Source organism: Lactuca virosa, chromosome 6 (genome assembly GCF_052849685.1).
Source record: "Lactuca virosa cultivar CGN04683 chromosome 6, Lactuca_virosa_CGN04683_v6, whole genome shotgun sequence".
Taxonomy (NCBI): domain Eukaryota; kingdom Viridiplantae; phylum Streptophyta; class Magnoliopsida; order Asterales; family Asteraceae; genus Lactuca; species Lactuca virosa.
The window spans coordinates 251,658,462-251,680,090 of NC_136431.1; the positions used below are offsets into that span (position 1 = coordinate 251,658,462).

At 35.4% G+C, this 21,629-nt stretch overlaps 1 protein-coding gene, 1 non-coding gene and 1 pseudogene across 4 annotated transcripts; 1 reads left to right on the forward strand and 2 right to left on the reverse strand.

Moving 5' to 3' along the window:
• Positions 1-7,405: 7,405 nt before the first annotated feature.
• On the reverse strand, positions 7,406-8,685 carry LOC145122443 (asparagine--tRNA ligase, cytoplasmic 1-like; annotated as a pseudogene).
• A 639-nt stretch (positions 8,686-9,324) lies between these two features.
• DBR1 (debranching enzyme 1) lies at positions 9,325-13,707 on the forward strand. 3 transcript variants are annotated; one of them, XM_079057674.1, is made up of 11 exons: positions 9,326-9,516; positions 10,701-10,835; positions 11,592-11,720; positions 11,788-11,945; positions 12,023-12,144; positions 12,214-12,407; positions 12,505-12,687; positions 12,780-12,898; positions 13,010-13,152; positions 13,233-13,340; positions 13,440-13,707. In XM_079057674.1, exons 3-11 carry the CDS (start codon positions 11,598-11,600, stop codon positions 13,526-13,528), a joined length of 1,239 nt encoding a protein of 412 aa, XP_078913800.1. In that variant the 5' UTR covers positions 9,326-9,516; positions 10,701-10,835; positions 11,592-11,597; the 3' UTR covers positions 13,529-13,707. The 3 variants fall into 3 exon arrangements, with proteins under 3 accessions (XP_078913801.1, XP_078913800.1, XP_078913799.1); XM_079057675.1 differs by lacking the exon at positions 10,701-10,835 and having other exon boundaries at positions 9,325-9,516; positions 13,446-13,707; XM_079057673.1 differs by lacking the exon at positions 10,701-10,835.
• A 5,981-nt stretch (positions 13,708-19,688) lies between these two features.
• LOC145123073 (small nucleolar RNA R71) lies at positions 19,689-19,795 on the reverse strand. Its single transcript, XR_013714953.1, has one exon. It is a non-coding gene; the product is annotated as a small nucleolar RNA R71 (small nucleolar RNA).
• Between the last annotated feature and the right edge of the window lie 1,834 nt (positions 19,796-21,629).

Here is a 21,629-nt window from a genome sequence, read left to right on the forward strand (position 1 = left end):
ATTTGACGTAGCTTGGGTGCATGACATGCATTAGACATACATGTCTATAAGTTAGGATTTTTCTGAGCCTTTAGGGTGTCAAGAAGCCTTCTAGAAAGTTTGAGCAAATGACTTAACTAATTAAGGACTTAATTGAATTTTGGAGCTATCAACGTCCCCACTGCATAGTTATGTGATGACCACGGCGTGGTGGACTGATCTATTGCTTTTCTGATTGAAGTAGACCACAACGTGGCAAGGGTCTTGCCATGGCACGGTGTTGTTGAGTTGACTTTGACTGTTGACCGTTGACTTTTGACCTGGTTGACTTTTGGTCGACCTGATAGTTTTAGATGGTAGAATGAGGCTTGACCCTTTGATTATTATTAGGTGGTGTGTAGTACCAGCCTTACGTCTTGCGAGCGTTTGTGTAGTCTACTTTGATTTCTGAGGTGAGTCTTCTCACTATACTATGTAGTATGCGAAGATTGTCTTTGTGACTTTTGCATGAAAGACCATGTGAGGACCATGGAAACTGTATGAAAGACCATGAGAGGACCATGGCAATTGCATGAAAGACTATGGGAGGACCATAGCAAGAAAGACTGCAACAAAGAAAGTGATTGTAAGACTGTAGGAGGACCACATCATTCACATGGGTTGAAACAGACTTGTTAGTTTATGTATGTTGTATGTGGTATTTTGGGGGAACTCACTAAGCTTTGTGCTTATGGTTTTAAGTTTAAATGTTTCAAGTACTTCTTGTAGCAAGGGGAAGGGCCATGCATGATTGCATCGCATCTACTGGAGATTCCACACTTTTGTTTTATGATATTCTGATGTTTGTTTTGGATACTACTTCTATTACTACAATGATCTTTTTTTATGAAATGGAACGAATGGTTTAGTCATTAAAAAATATGAGCTTTGGGACGTTACACTTTTGTACCGCCCTCTAACTCTCTTTAATAAAAAAAAGCCTACGGGAAGCACGAAGAGCTAAGACACTAATGTCATGTCGAATGTTATACCTCAGAAAGTCTGTAAAGTTAATGTTTTATATGTATTATATCCTTTCGATATGTGGCTTTGGAACACATTGTTCTACAAAGGAGGTAAACAAATACAAAACGGGGAGACTTAAGTGCCATATCTCGTAAACAATATGACTTATGCAAAGTACATCACTTATTGTTAAAATATGACTTGAGTATTTGGAATCAAAGTTGAAGCATTTGGAGGCATTTTGGAGCATCCTGATGAAGCTTTAGTGTGAGGCTCCCTTTGGGCATCAAGATGTGCCCCTAAAGACACAAAGTGTGCCCCATGCATTGTCAACTATGTTAGGGATATAAGGTGTGGGGTAGTGGTGGGGTTTTTTTGTCTTTTATTTTTAATTAGAAAAAAGGAAAAGTAATTAAAAAAAGGAAAAGGGAAAATACCAAGGGAAAATATGTCTTTATAAAAAGTTTTTTAAAATTTGGACCAAACTCGCAACAAAATCAAACTTTTGGACCACTAGTGTTAGTCCAAACCTGTTTGGACCAAAATGACAATTTTCGACATACCACAGGGACCATTCTTGTAGTTTTGTCTAATATTTTTGAAGTATCCATTATGCTACGGGGGTTTTACAATAAAAAATGAAACATGACAATTTGATTTATATTTGGTTAATGGAAATCAAAAACCACATCACCATTTTCACTTTTTCTGTAATGGTTGTATATAAATACATCGGTTAATTTAGTTACGGTTTAGCTTTTCAATTTTTATGTTTAATCTCCTTCTCCATTACACTAACAAGCCATCCTCTTACCACAACGTTGCATCGTTTTTGTTCATTCAATATGCCGATCCTTCATCTGACATGTGAATTAAACCATCTACGAAACCTACTTTATTTTTGGCAAATAATACATTTGTCATCTTCTTTTGTCGACGTCGTGTAGAAGGTTGTCTCCCACAAAGTTTTGTCCTAGGTGATCTGCTGTCTCGTGAGAAAGTGTGACAACGTAACATCTATGGTGGATTCTTTGCCTGTGATCAAGAATCCGCACCACCTTCATTCATCATCTTAATGATAGAGCTATGCATGGAGGATATACATGCTTCGTTTTGGTAACATGATAATTTTAAGTATTTACTGATTGAAGCAATTACATCACATACTTATACTAAGTTGTATATATTCAAATCAAATACTATAAAAAGGTAATTAAGTAAAGTGTGACATCCCCATTTTCACGGTCAGAAAAGACCGATTTCATTTATGCTTTATAAAAATCAGAGTATTTCTTTTAATAAAAATGTTGCGGAATTTGTTCCCAGTAAAACATGATAAATACGTTATCAAAGCATTTATGAAGAAATGTATTTTTATTCATTTTTAAAACATTTGGGATGTCATCGTCAATACAGAAACATAAGCATAAACATAACTTACATTCATTTACACTAGTGATCTACATCTCTTTTAAATCTCTCAGTGTAATGTAACTTCATATCGACACCTGTGATAGAAATAAGCTGGAGTGGGTCAGGTTGAGAAACCTGGTGAGTACATAGGGTTTTCAACCCATAATAATATAATTATTATGTTTAAACATCAAACAATCAACCCAATTACCCATCCCCATTATCTTCTTTACTCTTAAGGATCTACCCTAAGAATCAACTATTCCTCGTTCATTCATTCCTAAGGATCATCCTAAGGAATCGGCACGAAGTGCGTCGTCATCGGGGTTTAGGCACTAAGTCTGCATAGTCGTCAGGATTTATACAACAGGCACTAAGTCCGCATAGTCGCCAGGGTTTAGGTACTAAGTCTGCATAGTCGCCAGGGTTTATACAACAGGCACTAAGTCCACATAGTCGCCAGTGTTTTGGCACCAAGTCTGCATGATCGCCAAGGTTTAGGCACCAAGTCTGCATGATCGCCAGGGTTTAGAGTACAGCGGGTGAACACATCGTTCACAACACCTACAGGTTGCGAGCCTGCTAGTGTTCCACTGGACTGTCTAGAATAGTCCGTGGTTGTCATCCATACTCTGCTAGATGACGGGGACATCATTTGGGAAAAAGGCTTCTCACATCGTCCACCTCTCACCCTTACCTCATGGTCTATATCACCTCTCAACTCATCATCCAGCTCATATTTCATCTACCCATGTTTTACCCAACATATTTTGTAGATATAAATACATATACAGTTTAAATCATATAAAACTTGTATAAAATCGTTCCTCCAGCATAGATAGCAAGTATACAGATAATATGCACACATAGCACGTAATTTATATAAAATACTTCATATCTATGTGTAAGATGAAAGTAACTATGCACTCACCTGAAAAGGTGGTGATTCTGAACTCAGACAGCGCTTCGTTATCTCAAAACAATTTTCCCTTGACAAAACCTAGTATCAATACCACTAGGGTTTAGTCTAACGTTTACCGCGACTAATTAATAGTCTAGATATTATTACTATTATATAAGCGTTAAACAACACTCTATATAACTCATAATAATAGCCCAAATAATTATTTTAAGGTCCTAATAATGTTACTATAATTAATTAGAAGCTATATTAAAAATAGCGTAGGCGTAACTCACTTACAGCGAGTTTTATAGAAAACTGGGCTTCGCTTGGATCAGCGTTTCCGAACCGAAAGACCCTTTTTCTCGGGACTCCGGGAGCCGCGGGGCTTCCTTTGGGTGCCAAGGGTTCACCTAGGCTTTGGGGGGGGGGGGGTTAGAAACCCTAGAGAGAGAAAGTGTTTAGAGAGAGAAAGAGATTTGGTGCATTTTCCTCGGAACCCTTCGCAGCCTATTTATAGGCGCCTGACTTCGGTGGTACGCTGGGCGTACTGAAGGCTACGTTGGGCGTAGCTTCGGATAAGGCCTCCAGCTCGCATCCAGCTGTCTCGCACGTGGCTCGTATCGGAACCGGATAAGACCGAAGTACGCGTGGCGTACTTGACCTCGGACGCGGGGCATAGGCAAGGCGACGTGTCACTCATCCGATGCGAGGCTTGATCATCATCAGACGGCCCAGATGTTGCCACGTCATCACAGTTTCGCAAATTTAAGTGCAATCTTTAAAAATTCGTAACTCTCGCGTACGACCTCCGTTTTTGACGTTCTTTATATCCACGCGTAGGCGGGAACGTACTCTACAACTTTCGTTTAAACTCCGTCGGCTAATTTTGACTTTATTTTAAAATTTATATTTTTAACAGGCCGGGACAGGATTTGTCCGTTAAAAATTCATAACTTCTTCATCCGACGTCCGTTTTCGTTTGTCTTTTTATCGTTATGCTACTATTAACGAGTTCTTCGATTCTCGTTTAGGTTGTGTCGGCTAAAAACCGTTCGATCTAATATTCGAACTTCGGGCTGTACACTGCTAAGCCGAAACTTCGAAAAATCATAACTTCCTCATACGAAGTCAGATTTGAGCGTTCTTTTTATGGACGCTCTCGGTTTAACGTTTTCTACGGCTTTCATTTAGATCGCTAAGGCTAAAAGTCGCTCTATCGTAAATTCACTATTTACGCTTCCCGGTGTCGTGCCAGTTCCGTTGCGAAACTTCGACGGGTCATAACTTCTTCGTTATAACTCGGATTTCGGCGTTCTTTATATGTACGGAACCCTTGTAACATATACTACCACTTGGTTAAGATTATTTATTCTAAATAATCTTTTGTCGAAAAGTCGTTTTCGACCCCTATTATCTCTAAATTGACTAGCCCGGATCTACGGACGTTACATAAAGATTGATCCTAATTAATATCCATCTCAATATTTTTCTCTTTTCTCTTTTCAGTGTACTGAAATGTAACGCCCTCGTTTCCAGGCTAGGCACTAATGATGATGTAATAGTCTAGGTTAACATTTGTAACTCATTTTGAAATAATAAGAATGTATTATTTGAGTATTATGTGTTTTATGCTTAATTGCTTAATTGGTGGCTTAACTGAATTAAGAATAAAAAATAAGCGTAATATTAAAATGTTAGATATGACCTATATCGATACATGAAGAAGTAGTGGTTGTGATGAAGATTCCGAATATATAAAGAATGCCGAAATCTGAGTTATAACGAAGAAGTTATGACCTGTCGAAGTTTCGCGACAGAACCGACGCGACACTGCGTGACGTAAATAGTGAATTTACGATGGAGAGATATTTAGCCTTAGTGATCTAAACGAAAGTAGTAGAATACGTTAAACCGAGAGCGTACATGAAAAGAACGTCTAAATCTGACTTCGTATGAGGAAGTTATGATTTTTCGAAGTTTCGACTTAGCGGTATGCAGCCCAAAGTTCGAATATGAGATCGAGCGATATTTAGCCGAAACAATCTAAACGAGAATTGAAGATCTCGTCTATAGTAGTCCAACGGTGAAAAGACAGACGAAAACGGACGTCAGACGAAGGAGTTATGAATTTCTAACGGAGTTTTCCTGTCTCGGCCTACTAAAAATAATATAATAAAAATATAATAAAAATAAAGTCAAAATTAGCCGTCGAAGTCTAAACGAGAGTTGTAGAGCATAATCTCACCTACACGTGCATATAAAGAACGTCTAAAACGAAGCTCGTATGCGAAAGATATGAATTTCTGAAGTTCGGGGCACGAAACCCGATACTGTGTCAGAGTTCACGACGTGAACACTGTGTTCACGACGTGAACCCATAAATGACGTCACCTGGACTCTGCCAAACCCCACTTGTGATGATGCATGCTGTGAAAAATCAAGCCCACGACGTGGGAGTACTGTTCACGACGTGAATTTCCAGAAAACAACCCTATAAATAGAGTTGAAGGGGCAGCCAGCCAAGGTTACTAATTCACTCATCTCTCTCCCGTATTACATCGATTTACGTACAATGAAATACCCCCGAAGCCCCGGTATCATCCCGAGACCCGAAGCAAGTCCCGAAGTCCGAAGATCCCGAGAAGAAAAGAGTTTCCGAGCCGAAGCTCTGCCCGCGAGAAGCCCGGTGTGTGAAGGGATCACAGTTTCACCGAAAAATACTACTCTTAGAGCTGTAGTGCTGTCCGATCATCTTCTGATCAAGTGAGTGTATATTCCCTTTCTTCTAACACATAGATATGAAGTATCTCCTATAGAATACGTGTTATGTGTGTATAAATATACGTGTATATGTATGTTATCTGTTTATTTGGAACGAGTATTGAATTAGTATCTTATCAGTTTTTAAGTTGCATATGAATGCATGTGTATGTTGTTATCTACAAAAATGTTGGGTAGAACTTGGGTAGATAGTTGATGTGTGATAAACTGATGAGAGGCCTCGATGTGATTGTGATCTAGTCATTCAGCAGAATATGGATGACGACCACAGACTCTTTCTAGACTGTCCTGTGGAATGCTGGCAGGCTCATAACCTGTAGGTGTTGGTGAACTTGGGTGTTCATTCGTTGTATTCTACCCCCCTCATGGTTGCCTTAGGACATTCATTGCTGAGGAAACCCCTTTGCAGTATTGTCCGTCCCGATGAAAATCCTAGATTAGGTCCCTTGTAATAGTTGTTGAAAGTGAGGATAACGGGAATGGGTAATCGGGTTATTGTTGGTTGGTGAAATTAAATATAATTATTTATTGTGGGTTGAAAACCCTATATGCCCACCAGGATCCCAAGCCTGACCCACTCAGTTTCTTTGTATTACAGGTAGTGGCGCGAGAGCATAAGTTGGAGAACTTGTGAAGATGTTTTTGTTTATAGACCTGTAGTTGTATATAACTGTGTAAGGTCTATGTTTTATTGTTTATGCTTTTGTGTCTGTATCGGAACATGACATCCCGAGTTTTGTTATATAATGAAAATACATTTCTTTAAGAAATGCTTTGATAAACCTTATTTTATCATGTATTGTTTTGGGGACAAATTCCGCAACTCTTTTAAATCAATGGATTTACTCTGAAATTATTTTAAAAACATAAATGAAACCGGTCTTTTCTGGCCGTGATTTTGGGGATGTCACAGTACGAGGGGGTATAGGAACATTCTGTGCAACTTTAAACATTTTAGATCGAATCCAAAAAAGAAAACTGCAAACCATATAGACCCAATTTGCAGTTTGCGAAAGAGATGAAATAAATACGTTATTAACAATCCATCTTTAAAATGAATCCACTTAGTTGTTCACTATGAGAATTAACATTATGCTTATTAAAAGCCCAAATAGGAGCCCACTATGAATTAGTTGAAGCCCAAGCCCATGATGAAATCGGATAAGGCAAACTATAGTTTGATGAAATTGAGGAAAGGACTCGTATATACTCAATGTTCAATCTCTAACAGTTGGGAAATAAAAAAACATCACCAACAGTAAAAAAAAAAGCAACAAAATCTTACAAGTAACGTATCATAATCAGTAACGTATCATAATGAGTCCTCAAAAGATTTCATTCATCACCTTTGGGACAAGAACATCCATGGCAGCTACTGTTTTGTTATCAGAGTTAACTTTCATGTAAAATGCTTTGATCCCTTTTGGGTAGTTGTATATAATCACATGCGATTTGAATTTTGTCTCTGTTAGGTATCTACACAATGCAAAATCTTGAAGTTATTGAATATACATACAAATTGTCGGGTTTCACAAATTAAAAGAAAAAAAAAGACTACTTTTCGTGTTCAGATGCCAAATCAATTCCCCATTCTACTTTGTTCTCAAATTTGTGGCCTTTAGAAACAGCTTCTTCAAGAATCGTCACTACTTTTGTGTAGGAAAGCCGTACGAAATATGTAGAAGCAACCATTTTCAAACGATTAATGGCATTTTTATCAAACTTCTCAACCATGAATTCCATGTCATCAAGACAGTTGTCGAGTAATCATTGGCACATAAACCTAACATATGCTTCTGCACACTTCATATCATCCTGTAGGAATATGAACAAAATCAAATCAAATTCATTTTCTTAGAGGTTATTCATTAAAGAAGTGCATTCTGCATTGTGTACCTGAATATCAACAAATGCTATTTCGGGTTCAACCATCCAGAATTCAGCAAGATGTCTAGTTGTATGAGAATGTTCAGCACGGAAAGTTGGGCCAAAAGTGTAAATACTTTTGTGACAAGCAAATGTCTCAACCTTGCCATCTTTCCTTGGAATACGAGGTTTCTGTTTGAATCTCTCTTCAACCTTTGAAAGATTCTCTTTGGCTTTAGTAAGTTCAGCAACTGCAACTGTTATTTCAGGTTTACCAGCTTTATCAGACTTCAATTTAGCAATTATTTCACCTTTTTCCTTGATAGTAGCCCTAGCTGTATCTACATCTTCTTGGGAGGGAGGGGGATTCTTTAGAAGTTGCTTTTCAAGTTTTTCTGAATCGTTTATTAAGGTTGTGACCTGAAGCATCTCTCCTGCGCCTTCACAATCACTAGTGGTGATGATTGGAGTATGAACATAAAGAAATCCATGTTTTTGGAAGAACGTGTTGTTGCATAAGTTAGTGCGTTACGAATACGGGCGATAGCAGAAATCTGAAATAGTAACAGAACAACATATTCATTTAAGCAGATTGGATATTCAGTAGTATACCAGTATCTAGAAACTAAGATCAAGTAAGCAGATCAGATATGCAGTACACGGTGTGAGAACTCCGCTTCTTTGATGGTGTTGGAAATTGTTAACTTGTCAACCGCCAGCACTCCGTTGTCTGCCATTTTTGGTAGCTTGAAGAAAACGAATGCTGCTTTGTGTGATGTGGTGTCTAAACCCTAAGTATCACAAAAAAACAATTTTTTAGGTTAGTTTGGGTGTGAATAACAACACCTGCGAATGGCAATTGTGTCCTAAAATAAATTTTTTTCCTCCCTCTCAACGACTCTTCGTCCCCCTCCCCTCTCCTTCCAAACAATGCGCCAACGCCGACTTCCGCCTATCGTTCATTTAGGTACTCTTTTTTTTTTCCTGAAATCAGTTTGAAAAAATCTTTAATTTTTTTTCTTGAGAAAAGTTATGTACATAAGCTTAAATCAATGTGTTCTAATTATTTATGGTTGGGATCTTCAACAATGATCTTCTCCACAACTTTTCATTTTTCTTGTTTTTTTTAACGGAGATATCTATCTAGCTATCTATTTATATGTTGGCCCTAATTGATTGTACTTTAAAAAAAAAAAATCTTGTATACTTTATTTCACTTGACACTTCTAAATTGAATTTGGATGAAAAATTAGAGACTGTGATTACGAATCTATTCTATTTGTGTTTAGAGAGTGTTTGGAATATGGAGCTTTTTTAACATGTTTGGAATAATAAACCATTTTTCATAAGTTCGTCAATCCTTAATTATCAAAAGCTCCTTAATTCATTACATTTCAGAATTGACCAATATACCCTTTGACCAAAACCTCTAAAAAAAACAGACAGCTAGTCGGCTCCTCAAGCGATTCCATCATGCTCGTCGCCGATTGTCATCACTGCCACTGACCGGAGACCGTCGCACCCAACAGCTAGATCGGCGACTTTCGCATCCTACGGATTCGATTCAGGTTTTATTTTTTTCAATTTTTCCTGCTTTTGTTCATCTGGATTTTGCCTGCTTTCCGTTGAAATTGATTCGTTTTTCCCCTGATTTCCGTTGAAATCGACATCTGTGTGATGTCTGCAACTTTTAGATATAGGTATGAAATCAACAGGGAATAAAAAAATATGTGTGAAATCCTTGGTTATCTCACTGTTGTTCAATTGCTACTGTTCGAAATCTGTGTGATGTCTCCCACTTTCGTCTATAGAAATTAATATGAACTGAAACATTGGATGCTACTGTTGTTCAAGAGCTACTGATATGAACATGTTTAATATGAACAAGAAATCTGTATGAAACCCCTTTTGGTAATTTTACTTAACAAATTTTTTTGTTAAACACTAAAAATGGCACCGGAGTCCGGATAGGATTAAGTTTAGCCAAACACCCTCTTAGGATGTTTTTCTGTGATAAGTGTTGCAGGTTTCTACTTTCTCCACACAATATTTACTTTTTATTTTTGTGATATGCTTGCATTCAACCATTTTGAAAAGTCAAAAACCACTTTGTCTTGCTAAAGCATCGTCATTATCATCATTTTTGGTTTTCATTGTACTTTCTTTTTGTACAAAAAAGTCCGTATACGAGTAATCAGTCATTTGTGACACATTGCTCTTTTGCAGGTAAATTACTTTTGGTTGTTTTTCCTTCAATAAGTTGTAAATACTCATCTATGAAATGACCAATTTATGTTGTTATATTTTATCAAAAAAAAAATAAAAAAAATCTCGATACACCTACTGTTATACATTCTTGCGTTTGCCCTTATATGCGTAGCAAAGGAAACAACATTAGCCAAAAGGATGAACATTATAACAAGCTTAAATCACAGGGACCAACGCTGTAAAGAAAAAAGTCGGACAAATCTGCTTATTTTACTAACAATTTTTTTTTTTTTTAATTTTTGGACAAAGTTGCATATTTCACTATATATACAAAAGGACCATTTTTGTAATTTATCCTAACATTTTTTTTATACTAAAATTTTGTAAATTCTAGTTCTAAGATCAATTTTGTAAATTCTAGTTCTAACATTAAAACAATTCAACTTCAAATAGGAGTAAGAAATTGTTGCAAGAAATTTGATTTTTAAAAACGAGTACAAAAATTACTTAACAATTATTTCCACCCTTATGTGTTTTACTCTAGAAAACCTTGGCGCGACAGATTCTAAACCCACATATTCCGAATATCATTCAGTCGCCGGCGTTTTCAACTTCCCGTCATCTTCTCCGTCAAGATCCCGTGTCTACTTTTCCTGCCCTCCCTCTACCGTAAACTGAGGTATGCATGTCATAGGTCGTCCTCGAAGTTATGTTGCTAAGCTATGCCCTCCATCTGTTCGATAAAATGTCCAAGTTAGCCAAATTACATTGTTTGTGTCCTTCTCAGGATACTCCACTCATCTTTAAGTAGAAAGTCATGCGTACCTTTTCATTATTGCAAATTAAGTGATGAGAATGTGACATGATTTCATCTATTTGATATTCCAATTGTTTAGGATAACTAATTTTCATATATTAGGGCTTGTTTGACTAATGCGTCTTAATCATGGTTTAACCAAGTGTATTGGTGTGAGTGAATGCAAGTTACCACCTACAAGCAGTTGTAGAAATCGCCACTATGATAATAATAATAATGCATCCACATAAAGACATAAACTGTATACATGAAATACAAGTGTCAAATGATTAATCCTTTCACAATGTTCAAACCCAAAACATATAATCAGGTTTTTTAGGTTGTCAATCTTACAACAAAGTCTCCCCAATTCCTTGCTTTCATGTTTTAAAGAGATTATTTAAGAACACACACACACACACACACACACACTTGATATTTCAATAACTAATAACTCAACAAGGTAATCCACAAATCGTCACTAAACTACTCAAATCACCAATTCAACCTAATCCTGAGTAAGAAACAAACCACCTCAAACTCAAAATATCAAATCAAACACTAAACATAATCATATATTTAGTTTCTGTTTTTACCAATTTGTATTTCATGGATTCTCACACCCATTTGACTCAACAGATATCCATGAAGATTGCAATAGAAGGCTGCATGCATGGGGACTTAGATAATGTATATGCAACTCTCTTGCATTTACAAGAAGTTGAGAAGACAAAAATTGATCTTCTAATATGCTGTGGTGATTTCCAGGTTTGTCCTTCATTTTTCCAATTTCCAAACACCAACCACATGTTTTTATTTATTTATTTTTGATCAGGCTGTTAGGAATGAGAAGGATTTAGAAAGCTTAAGTGTTCCACCTAAATATAGAAGCATGAACTCTTTCTGGAAATACTACTCAGGAGAAAAAGTAGCTCCATTTCCAACTATATTCATTGGAGGAAATCATGAAGCTTCCAATTACCTCTGGGAATTGTGAGTTTCTTTTTCTTTATGGCTAATTTCAAATAAAATCTTTTTATCTATTAACATATTATTCCCTGTTTCTCTAGATACTATGGAGGATGGGCAGCACCTGATATATACTTCTTGGGATTTGCAGGAGTTGTCAAATTCGGGGGTATTCGCATCGGGGGCATTTCTGGAATTTACAAGTCCCGAGATTATCGTTCAGGTTACTTATATCTTAAAACTTTACAAAAAAATAAAAAATTGTACACCTATTCTCACAACAATTATACAGGACATTTTGAAAGGGCTCCATATAACAATAGTGATATAAAGTCAATATACCATGTGAGAGAATATGATGTTCACAAACTCATGCAAATTGAAGAACCTGTCGATATTTTTTTGTCACATGATTGGCCACTTGGCATCACTGATCATGGAAACTGGAAAGAACTTGTTCGTGATAAACCTTATTTTCAGAAGGAGGTAATTTCATTCTCTTCTATTTTGGAATCAAACATTTTTTTTTTTTTTTTAATATAATTCCAAGAAAGCCCTTACATTTTAACACATAGGATTTCAGATTGAGGAGAGAAGTTTGGGAAGTAAAGCTGCTGCAGAATTGTTAGAGAAACTAAAACCTCCTTACTGGTTTTCTGCTCATTTACATTGCAAATTTGCTGCTTTTGTTCAACATCAAGATGGAGGTGAAGTCACAAAGTTTCTTGCGCTTGATAAATGTATCCCAAGGCGTAAATTTTTACAGGTGAAATTTCTTTCTTCATAATCATAGTTGACTATCCTGTGCTTCTCGTTGACTTTTTTTTTTTTTTTTTTTTTCAATTTTGAATTCGATAGATTATTGAAGTTGAATCGGATCCCGGTCCATATGAGATTGAATATGATGAAGAGTGGCTAGCAATCACCCGTAGATTCAATTCCATTTTTCCTCTCACTAAAATGCCAATGAATTTTGGGTACGTGTAAATCGCAGGAAGAATGTCGCAAATGGGTTACTTTTAGGTTATTTATTTATTTAATTTAATTATATAATCCATAATAAGAATTTTTATTTGGGTTACTTTTAGGGGTGTAGAGTTTGAAATGGAAGAATGTCGCAAATGGGTGAAGAGTAAGCTGAAATCCAGAGGGAGTAGTAAACCTTTTGAGTTTGTTCGCACTGTTCCTTGTTACAATTCTTCTCAAACTCTCGCTAATCATTCCTTTTCAGGTATATTTATATATTTACAAGATAATGTTTTTTTTTTTTAAAAAAAAAATATATATTTTGTTAATTTTATTTAAATCCAGGGCATATTCGTAATCCTCAAACGGAATCTCTATTAGAGTTTCTAGAAGTCGGGTATCTTCTTGATAAGAGTGGGCCCACCCCTAGTCAAAGTCCAGCATCAGATTCAGGTATTGTATTTTATTTACATTAAGTTGAGCAATTTAAATGACTGTTTTTATTATTATTATTTTTATTTTTTATTTTTATAAATGTTATTATAATTATAGTTGCAGTTGATTATGATAGTGAAGATGGACCCAATGAAGAAGACGCTGATGAAATACAACTCCCAGAGGAAGAAGAAGATGATGTTTAAATGTAAGATTATTAATTTTAATTTATTTTTGGTTTTAGATTATTTGTTAATTGTAGTGGAGATGAGATGGTGTCTGTATGGGTGGTTGCATACACTTCACGTTAAGTATATGAAGAAGATGTTCTTAGCTTGTAAGCATCATTCAAAGGAAAGGACCAAAAACAAATTTTACTTTTGGAGATGCGTGTGAATTGTGATGTGGTAATATTTTGTTTTTTGAAAATTGAAAATGGTTGGTTGCTTTTTTGACCAAAAATTGAAGCTAGATTTTTCATGCTTTATTTGTTATGTTGGTAACGTGATTGTTATGTTAACTTTGTTATGTAGATATGATATGATTATGAGATAGGGTCATTGTTTTGAATAGCAAAAGTATTGTTTGTGACTTGGTACTTGGACCTTTCTCATATCATATCCATGAGGACCAGATTTTTGGATGACGATTGCTAAAAAAGATGACCCAACATGCTACAATATTCACATCATCAAATTATTATTATCATCACTTATCATCATCCTTAGCAAAGGATTAAAAAGATATTTGTTGAATTTTGTAAAAATATAATAATTTTCTAGAGAAATTTATGTCTAACAATACAACTAAGACCAAAAGGGATGTGGATCCGTTATTGAATACATTTATGGATCCAATGGATCAAAGTGAAGAAATACGTGGATCCTCAAAAGGTTTATCCAATGGACTGGATCTATTTTTGTTTTTCTATTTATCTTTAACTCTATTTATTTTTTTGTTTATCTTTTTATTTTCCTTTTTAACTAATTGTAAAGTTAATTAATATAATCATTATAAAATAATTAATTTAATCATTTTCCAATAACCAAAGAGTTTCTAGCCCACCGGTATCAGGTGTTGTCTTCCCTCTTTGAGGTTGAGAGTTCAAGTCTCGTTGGAGACATATATGAATTTAGGAGTAATATAGTAGGAGTATCTTATATTTGCCGTTCAAAGAAAAAATATTTTCCAACACTTCAAGTTCATTGACTCTTAAAATTTCGTACTCTCGTTTGGATTTAATGAAGATTCAAAGTGATGTATTTTTTTTTTTTTTACTTATCGTTATGTTTTAGTTTGGTTTTAATTATTATTATGTTATTTTGATTATTTCAGTTTGGAATAATATTAATCTTGAATTTATTTACAAATTTTTTTACATTTGATTAAAAAATAAAATAAAATAAGCAAGGAGAAATGAAGAATAAGGAGAAAATGAAGTGATCCTAAATGGATATGAAAAAAAAAAGAGATGGAAGGTGAGTACCCCCCTTTGGACAATTTCATTGGTAAATTGGTAATCAAATTTTTTTGTCAATGCGGATAATTTGAACTTTCTTTTTAAGAAAAATACAACCATCAAACTCTTATTTTTGTTTCAATCTTATTAAATTTTAGTTTTTATTACTTAAAAATTAACCATTTCAAAAAGAATTGTTATATATTCAAATACAATACATTCAACTTTGGGGATCCTCTAAATGATTTTTTTTTATTCAGATATATTTACTTAGGGTTTCAGCTCTTTTATCACTTAAGCACCACATCATTTTTCTCCCTCTCCTACCACTTCCACCCCTTACAAATAATCCATCTCTCCTAACGACTCCTAACGTACAGTTAATGAATCATATAATACGAGTAAGTGAACGAGAAAAGAGTGTGTTCAACCAGATTGGTGGCAAACCCAACTCGTTGACCTAATGAAACAGTCTTGCTCGAAGTGGTGGTACCACCTGTACCACCCCCAACCCACTGTCCATCTAACATGACTTCGTCCATCCTTAGGTTTAACATGATAATTAGTAAAAAAAAATTATTTTGTTTGTAAAAACACTATTATTATGTAAGTTTAGTATTATTTAGCTACTACTATAAGTTATTTCAATTTAATAAGGTTTAAAATATTTATTACATAAATTTTAAAATATAATTCTTTGAATCATTAAAAAAGATATATCCAAAGAATATACGAGTATAATATACTTATTAATATAAAACATAACAAATGATTCCAAATAGATTAAATACAAAAAATAACAAGTTATACTTCTGACTTGGTCACCCAAGTTTGAAGATTACCAATAGAATGTTGGAACTAAAAAAATGTTTGACTTAAGGTAATTCAAATAATTGTCATTCAGTATCTTCACTATCGTGGGCACTACCAAATTATTGGCATGTTATTTATTAAAAACTAATTTGAATATTATTTAGAAAAAATAACATACGTTACGTATGTTATAGTTGAAGAATTCATTTAATTATGATTTTATTATTTAATAGAACAGTTGTTTGAGGTATCTAGATGTAATAATTTTGAAACTTAATTCTTATTTAATGATATTTCTTCTAAGATATGTTATTTCTATATTTTCATTGGGTTCTTATTGTCATTTTGATGCGTATAAGTAAAGATAATTTAAAACGGCCCATTATACGTAAAATATGAGAAATCATGTGGTCTTAAATAATTTGTGTTTGGTTCATGTATTTTGAGTTGTAAACGTTATTTTTATCGACAATACTTGCAAATTTTTTGATATGATAATGTTGTAGTTGACCTTTAGGAGATACCCACCCACTAAAGATATGAAGATAAAGAACACAAGTGTTACTTATTTGATAAATTGATCGGTGTTCAGAGCTTCTTGGACTGCTTTTGCCTCATTTGTTCATACCTCGCTTTCATTGAAAACCGACCACATAGTCAAACCACAAACCACTACAAAGTCAAACCACTAAGTTTATGCTTTCTTTACACTTGGAACAAAAGTAAACACAAGCCATTTTTGTATAAGTAAATAAGTTTAGCAACCCTTTTTAGGGTAATCCTACACGTGTTCTCCACTCATAGTTAATCCAAATTTAAAAAATACTAAATGTATGTTGATTCGGTTGTATAAGAAAAGACATATTACATAAAAACTAATATATTTTATTCATTTTTACCGTTTAACTATTATTGTTATTTTGGTCGATCGGAAGCTATCATCTTTTAAAAGAAATTTCCACAATGTTTATGTGATATTCGGTTTCGTAGGTTAAAATGATTTAGTTAGCTATTTTTTCATTAAAGCCACTGAATCTGAATGAGAAATTTTACCGGGTAGCTATTAGGTTTGGCATGATGCATGCATTTATGTTGTGATATGCTGGGTCGCCCTCAACTCAACACATAATATGTCAACATACATATAAAACACATACACAAACAATCCAACATCACATACAACTAACTAACTAGTCTACCTGCGTAACAACATACCACAACATAAACACATCTTATCCTACAGATGATACATACTGCAATATAAAGTATAGTGAGAAACTCACATGAGCTAAACAACAAAAGCTCAATAACAACCTCAACAACAACCTCAACAACAGAACAACTAACACAAGCCACCAATGTCAAACCGAAACCAGTCCTTAGTAAATTGCTCAATTATACCCAAGTTTGACCAAAAGTCAAATTGGTTAAAAAGTAAATGGTCAACGGTCAAAATCAACGGTCAATCATCACTGACCACCGCACCGTGATCAAACCCATTGACCGCATCGTGGTCACAAAAGGACAAAACAACTGAGTATTCTCACTAACAGGTGCACATATGAAAATCCAGAAACCGCACCACGTCCCTTGAACAATCGCGTCGCAGTTGCCCTGTTCCAACAACTCCGAGATGACTTAATCCATTAAGTCTAAGCTTCCAATGTAACACCCGTTTTCCAGATTGGATCGGTGTAGGGCATAAAGGAGTCAAAGACATGACTTTTAGGAAAAATCATATGTCACGACGTGACCATAGGATGGTGATATTGTCATATCTGTACATATATTTAGACATTATTTTAATACATTTATGCTACATTTTAGTTAATAATGAAAATATTTGGTACTTATAATGTTTAAATTCTATTTTGTAGCTAAAAAGGACATTATTGAAGAAAAAGGACTAGAATTGACGAATATTGGAGTTTGGAAGGACTGGAGCTTAAACGGGAGCTTAATGGAGCTTAAAAAGGAAGATAAATCAAGCAAAGACACTCCCCACGACATGGCAATAGAGTACCACGTCGTGTTTGTAAGAAAATTTGCGATGTTCGTGTAAAGACAGAACTCACGACGTGAGCTTGATCATTCTAGAAGATTCATATGCGGAATGCAGTTTCCTTGTCAGACACGAATTTATACTGAACTCACGACGTGAGACCCTAATTCTCACGATGTGAGATACGATTTTAGGAAACTATAAATACTCCTTTGCACATTCGACTTTGAGAGGTTGGATCTGATTTCCTGAGTTATAGTCGAATTCAGAAGTCAGAGGAGAACGAAAAGCAACCTTTTGGAAGAGAGAACGATTCGAGATTGAAGATTAGAAGATCATACATCGCATTCAGTTTGCATTAATTCAATAAAGTTGAATTCTTATGATTTAGTGTGCTTACTTTCTGCCATGAGTAGCTAATTTAGTAGACTTTCGTTTAGTTAGATGAATCCTAAAACTATGAGTTAGTTTCTTATTTTATGGATTATATGAATTTGGTTTATGCATGTGTTTGATTATCATTACCTAGCATGTTAAAGTTTGTATCTTTGTTGCTTTGATTCAAGTTAAGTGTTGTTTATTGTCCATTAGAATTACATGAACTTGTTTACCTAGTAGTTTATGATCATTAAATTGCTAGAGCTAGGATTAATCACATCTTAGATTAAGTGATAAGGGTAACAAATTTAGCTGTGTTGGAGAACATAATTTGATCATAATTGTGTTTAATTAATTGTCTCGATCATAGATAATTATCTTAGATATATCTTACATAGCCCAATCATCATTAATAATCAATTATGTGTTTGCTTGTGTATGATCATTACATAGTAGTTCATGAATTGGTAAAAAATATTAGTAGATCGGATCAAGATTGCTAATTACATATAAATTGGTAACCAACTTTATTAATCCATAAATATGAACCAACCATAGGAAAAAGGTGGATTCAAAACTAAACGAAAGTGTTTTTAATATCTTGTTAACATCCGTTTTTAGTTAAATGTTTGTTTAGTTTTAAGTTAATCTGAACTTGCAAAATCAGATAAAACCCTTAATTTAGTTAATTGTTTTTAGATCAATTTTTAGTAGTTAAATTATTAGCTAAAACCGTTCCCTGAGTTCGATACCCAACTTACTTTACTATACTATAAACTGACTAGGTACACTGCCTATAGGTGCATTAGTAGAAAAGAAGTTAGGTTTATAAATTTAAAGCTAGATAGGTATAATCTGTGCACATCATGTTTTTGGCGCCGTTGTCGGGGAACGGTTATTTCAGTTGTTAGTTTAATTGCTTTAGATTAATCGATCCTTTTTGTGGGGTAAAACCCACAAAAAGTTAATTTTCTGCATTAGTTTAAATTTCATGCATTTCAGAACTCACAACGTGAGCATACACGCTCACGACATGAGACCTGCAATCTTAGTTTATTTTATTTTAGTTCGTTTTTACATTTTTGTTTTTATTTCATTTCAGTAGTATATGACCCACGGATTAAAGACACCATTGACACCACCATTTGACGATCCAGAGTCAACATTTCATAAAAAGAAGAACAAACACGTTGGAGAATCAAGCAAGAAGCCGGTAAACAAAAACAAGTTTGAAAGCATTGAGAAGACTCCTAACAAAAAGGAAGCTGGTTACGAGCCTGAAACAAAATCATACAAAAGTAGCGAACCCGGAAGCGAGCCAAAAGACGAGATGACCAACATTACGGACATGACTATGGAGGCATACAAGAATAGAATTCGTGAGGACACCGGTCTGGGCCTTGTGCAACCCAAAATTCCCGCTACCGCAAACTTCGAGCTCAAGGGACACATTCTTTCCGTGCTAAAAGATATTCCATTCTACGGAAAAGACCATGAAGATGCATACAAACACCTCGATGAAGTCAATGACATCACCGATTATTTTAATATTCCTAATGTACCACGAGAAACGATGTTGTTGAGAATGCTTCCAGTTACATTCAAAGGAGCGGCTAAAGATTGGTTGAAGGCACTCCCTCCCAGTGCAATTACAACATGGGCACAAATGCGTGAAGAATTCCTCCAACAATTTTGCCCACCATCGAAGGTTTCTAAACTTAAGAAGGCCATAGCCAATTTTGAGCAACAAGCGGGGGAATCATTGTATGAAGCATGGGAAAGATATAAGGGATTACTAAGAAATTGTCCCCAAAATGATCTTAATGAGAAACAAGAAGTATCTATATTTTATGATGGGGTAAACGTGACGACAAGGCAACTCCTCGATTCTTAAGGACCTCTCACAAAGAATAATTCTGCTACAAGTAAAGAGCTAATAAAAGAGTTTTCAAAGCATTCAAGAGAATACCACAACCCTCGACAAGACGGAGCAAAGGGAATCAGAAATGGTGCTTCGGAAGATATGACGACAATTTTGGCAATGTTAAATAACATGGATCAAAGAATGACGAAAATGGATCAATCCATACACGCAATACATGTGGGTTGCGAAAATTGCAATGGTCCACACTTAACCAAGGATTTCCATTTAGACGAAAATGGGAATAGAAAAATTGAAGTTTGTTATTCTAGTCGAGACCAATTTGATGAAGATTGGAGAAAGCCAAAGAAATAATGGTTTCCGTATGAAGAGTACAAAAAGCATAAAGAAGAAAAATATCGGCAAACTGGTAGGGGCTTCTTCCAAACAGAACGACCACCACCCGAGAAGAAGGTGGACTTTGAGTCAATGCTTAATAGGTTCATGGAGGCTTCTGAAAAACATGATGCAACTGATGTTACCATTAGAAACCAACAAGCTTCCATTAAAAACATTGAGACTCAACTCGGGCAATTAACTACACTAGTTAATGAACGGTTACCACCTAAAATTCCCGATAACAAATCGCAACCACATGTCATGGCCATATCCACTGAAGAAGTCACCATCTATGAGTTTTTAGTGGCATTGGATGAAGATAAAAAGCAGCCCGATCCACAACCAAAAAGAAAGATGATTAACAAAAAAGATGAATTTGATATACAGGTCTCACGACGTGAGGACCACATGCTCACGTCGTGGGTAGGGTCTGGGAAGAAAAAATCTTCTTTTGTCCAGCCATATCAACCTCCGTTACCGTTTCCTTCTCGATCATAGGCACATCCATTGGAAAAAGAGCACAAGAGATTTATCCAAAAAGTCAAGGGTATTCCAATTAATACCCCATTTATTGAAGTTAGCGAAAATTCCCGAATACGCAAAGTTCCTACAAGATCTCCTAGAAACTCGCCAACAATTAGAGAAGACTTCCAAGGTGGTTCTTAGTGAACAATGTTCAATGGTAATTATGGAACGAATACCAAAGAAAATGGGAGATCCCGGACGCCTTACTCTACCATGTGAGTTTGGAAATAATACGAAGACATTTGCCTTAGCTGATTCTGGAGCTAGTATAAACTTAATGCCTTATTCGTTTTATCAAAAGCTTAACCTTCAAGAATTTAAGACCACAAGGATGACAATTCATATGGAAAATCGTTCGGTGACTCGTCCTCGAGGCATAATTGAAGATATATTGGTAAAAATTGAAAAATTTGTTTTTCCAATAGACTTTGTGGTAATGGATATGAAAGAGGATGAAGATGTACCTATTATCATTGGACGCCCATTACTTAATACCGCACGTGCCTTGGTAGATGTCCGTAAATCAAATCTTACCTTGCGAGTGGGAAAGGAAGAGATGACATTCGAAGCCGAAGGATTTTGTAACATCCCAAAAATCGAGACCGAAAATTTTGGTTTTTTTTAATTACAAACATCTGGTTGACTCGACTCGCCGAGTTGGTCCACCAACTCGCCGAGTCCCCATGTCCACAAAATGCTACCATCCCGTCCCTACTCGTCGAGTCTAGCAAGATCTCGATGAGTTCGCCTTCAATAACATATCCGACTATCTTCAACCGACTCGCCGAGTTCATCCTTGAACTCGTCGAGTTCATCTTCATCCATATGAAGGTGTTCAGTCTATGAATGGCCAAGTTCATCCTTGAACTC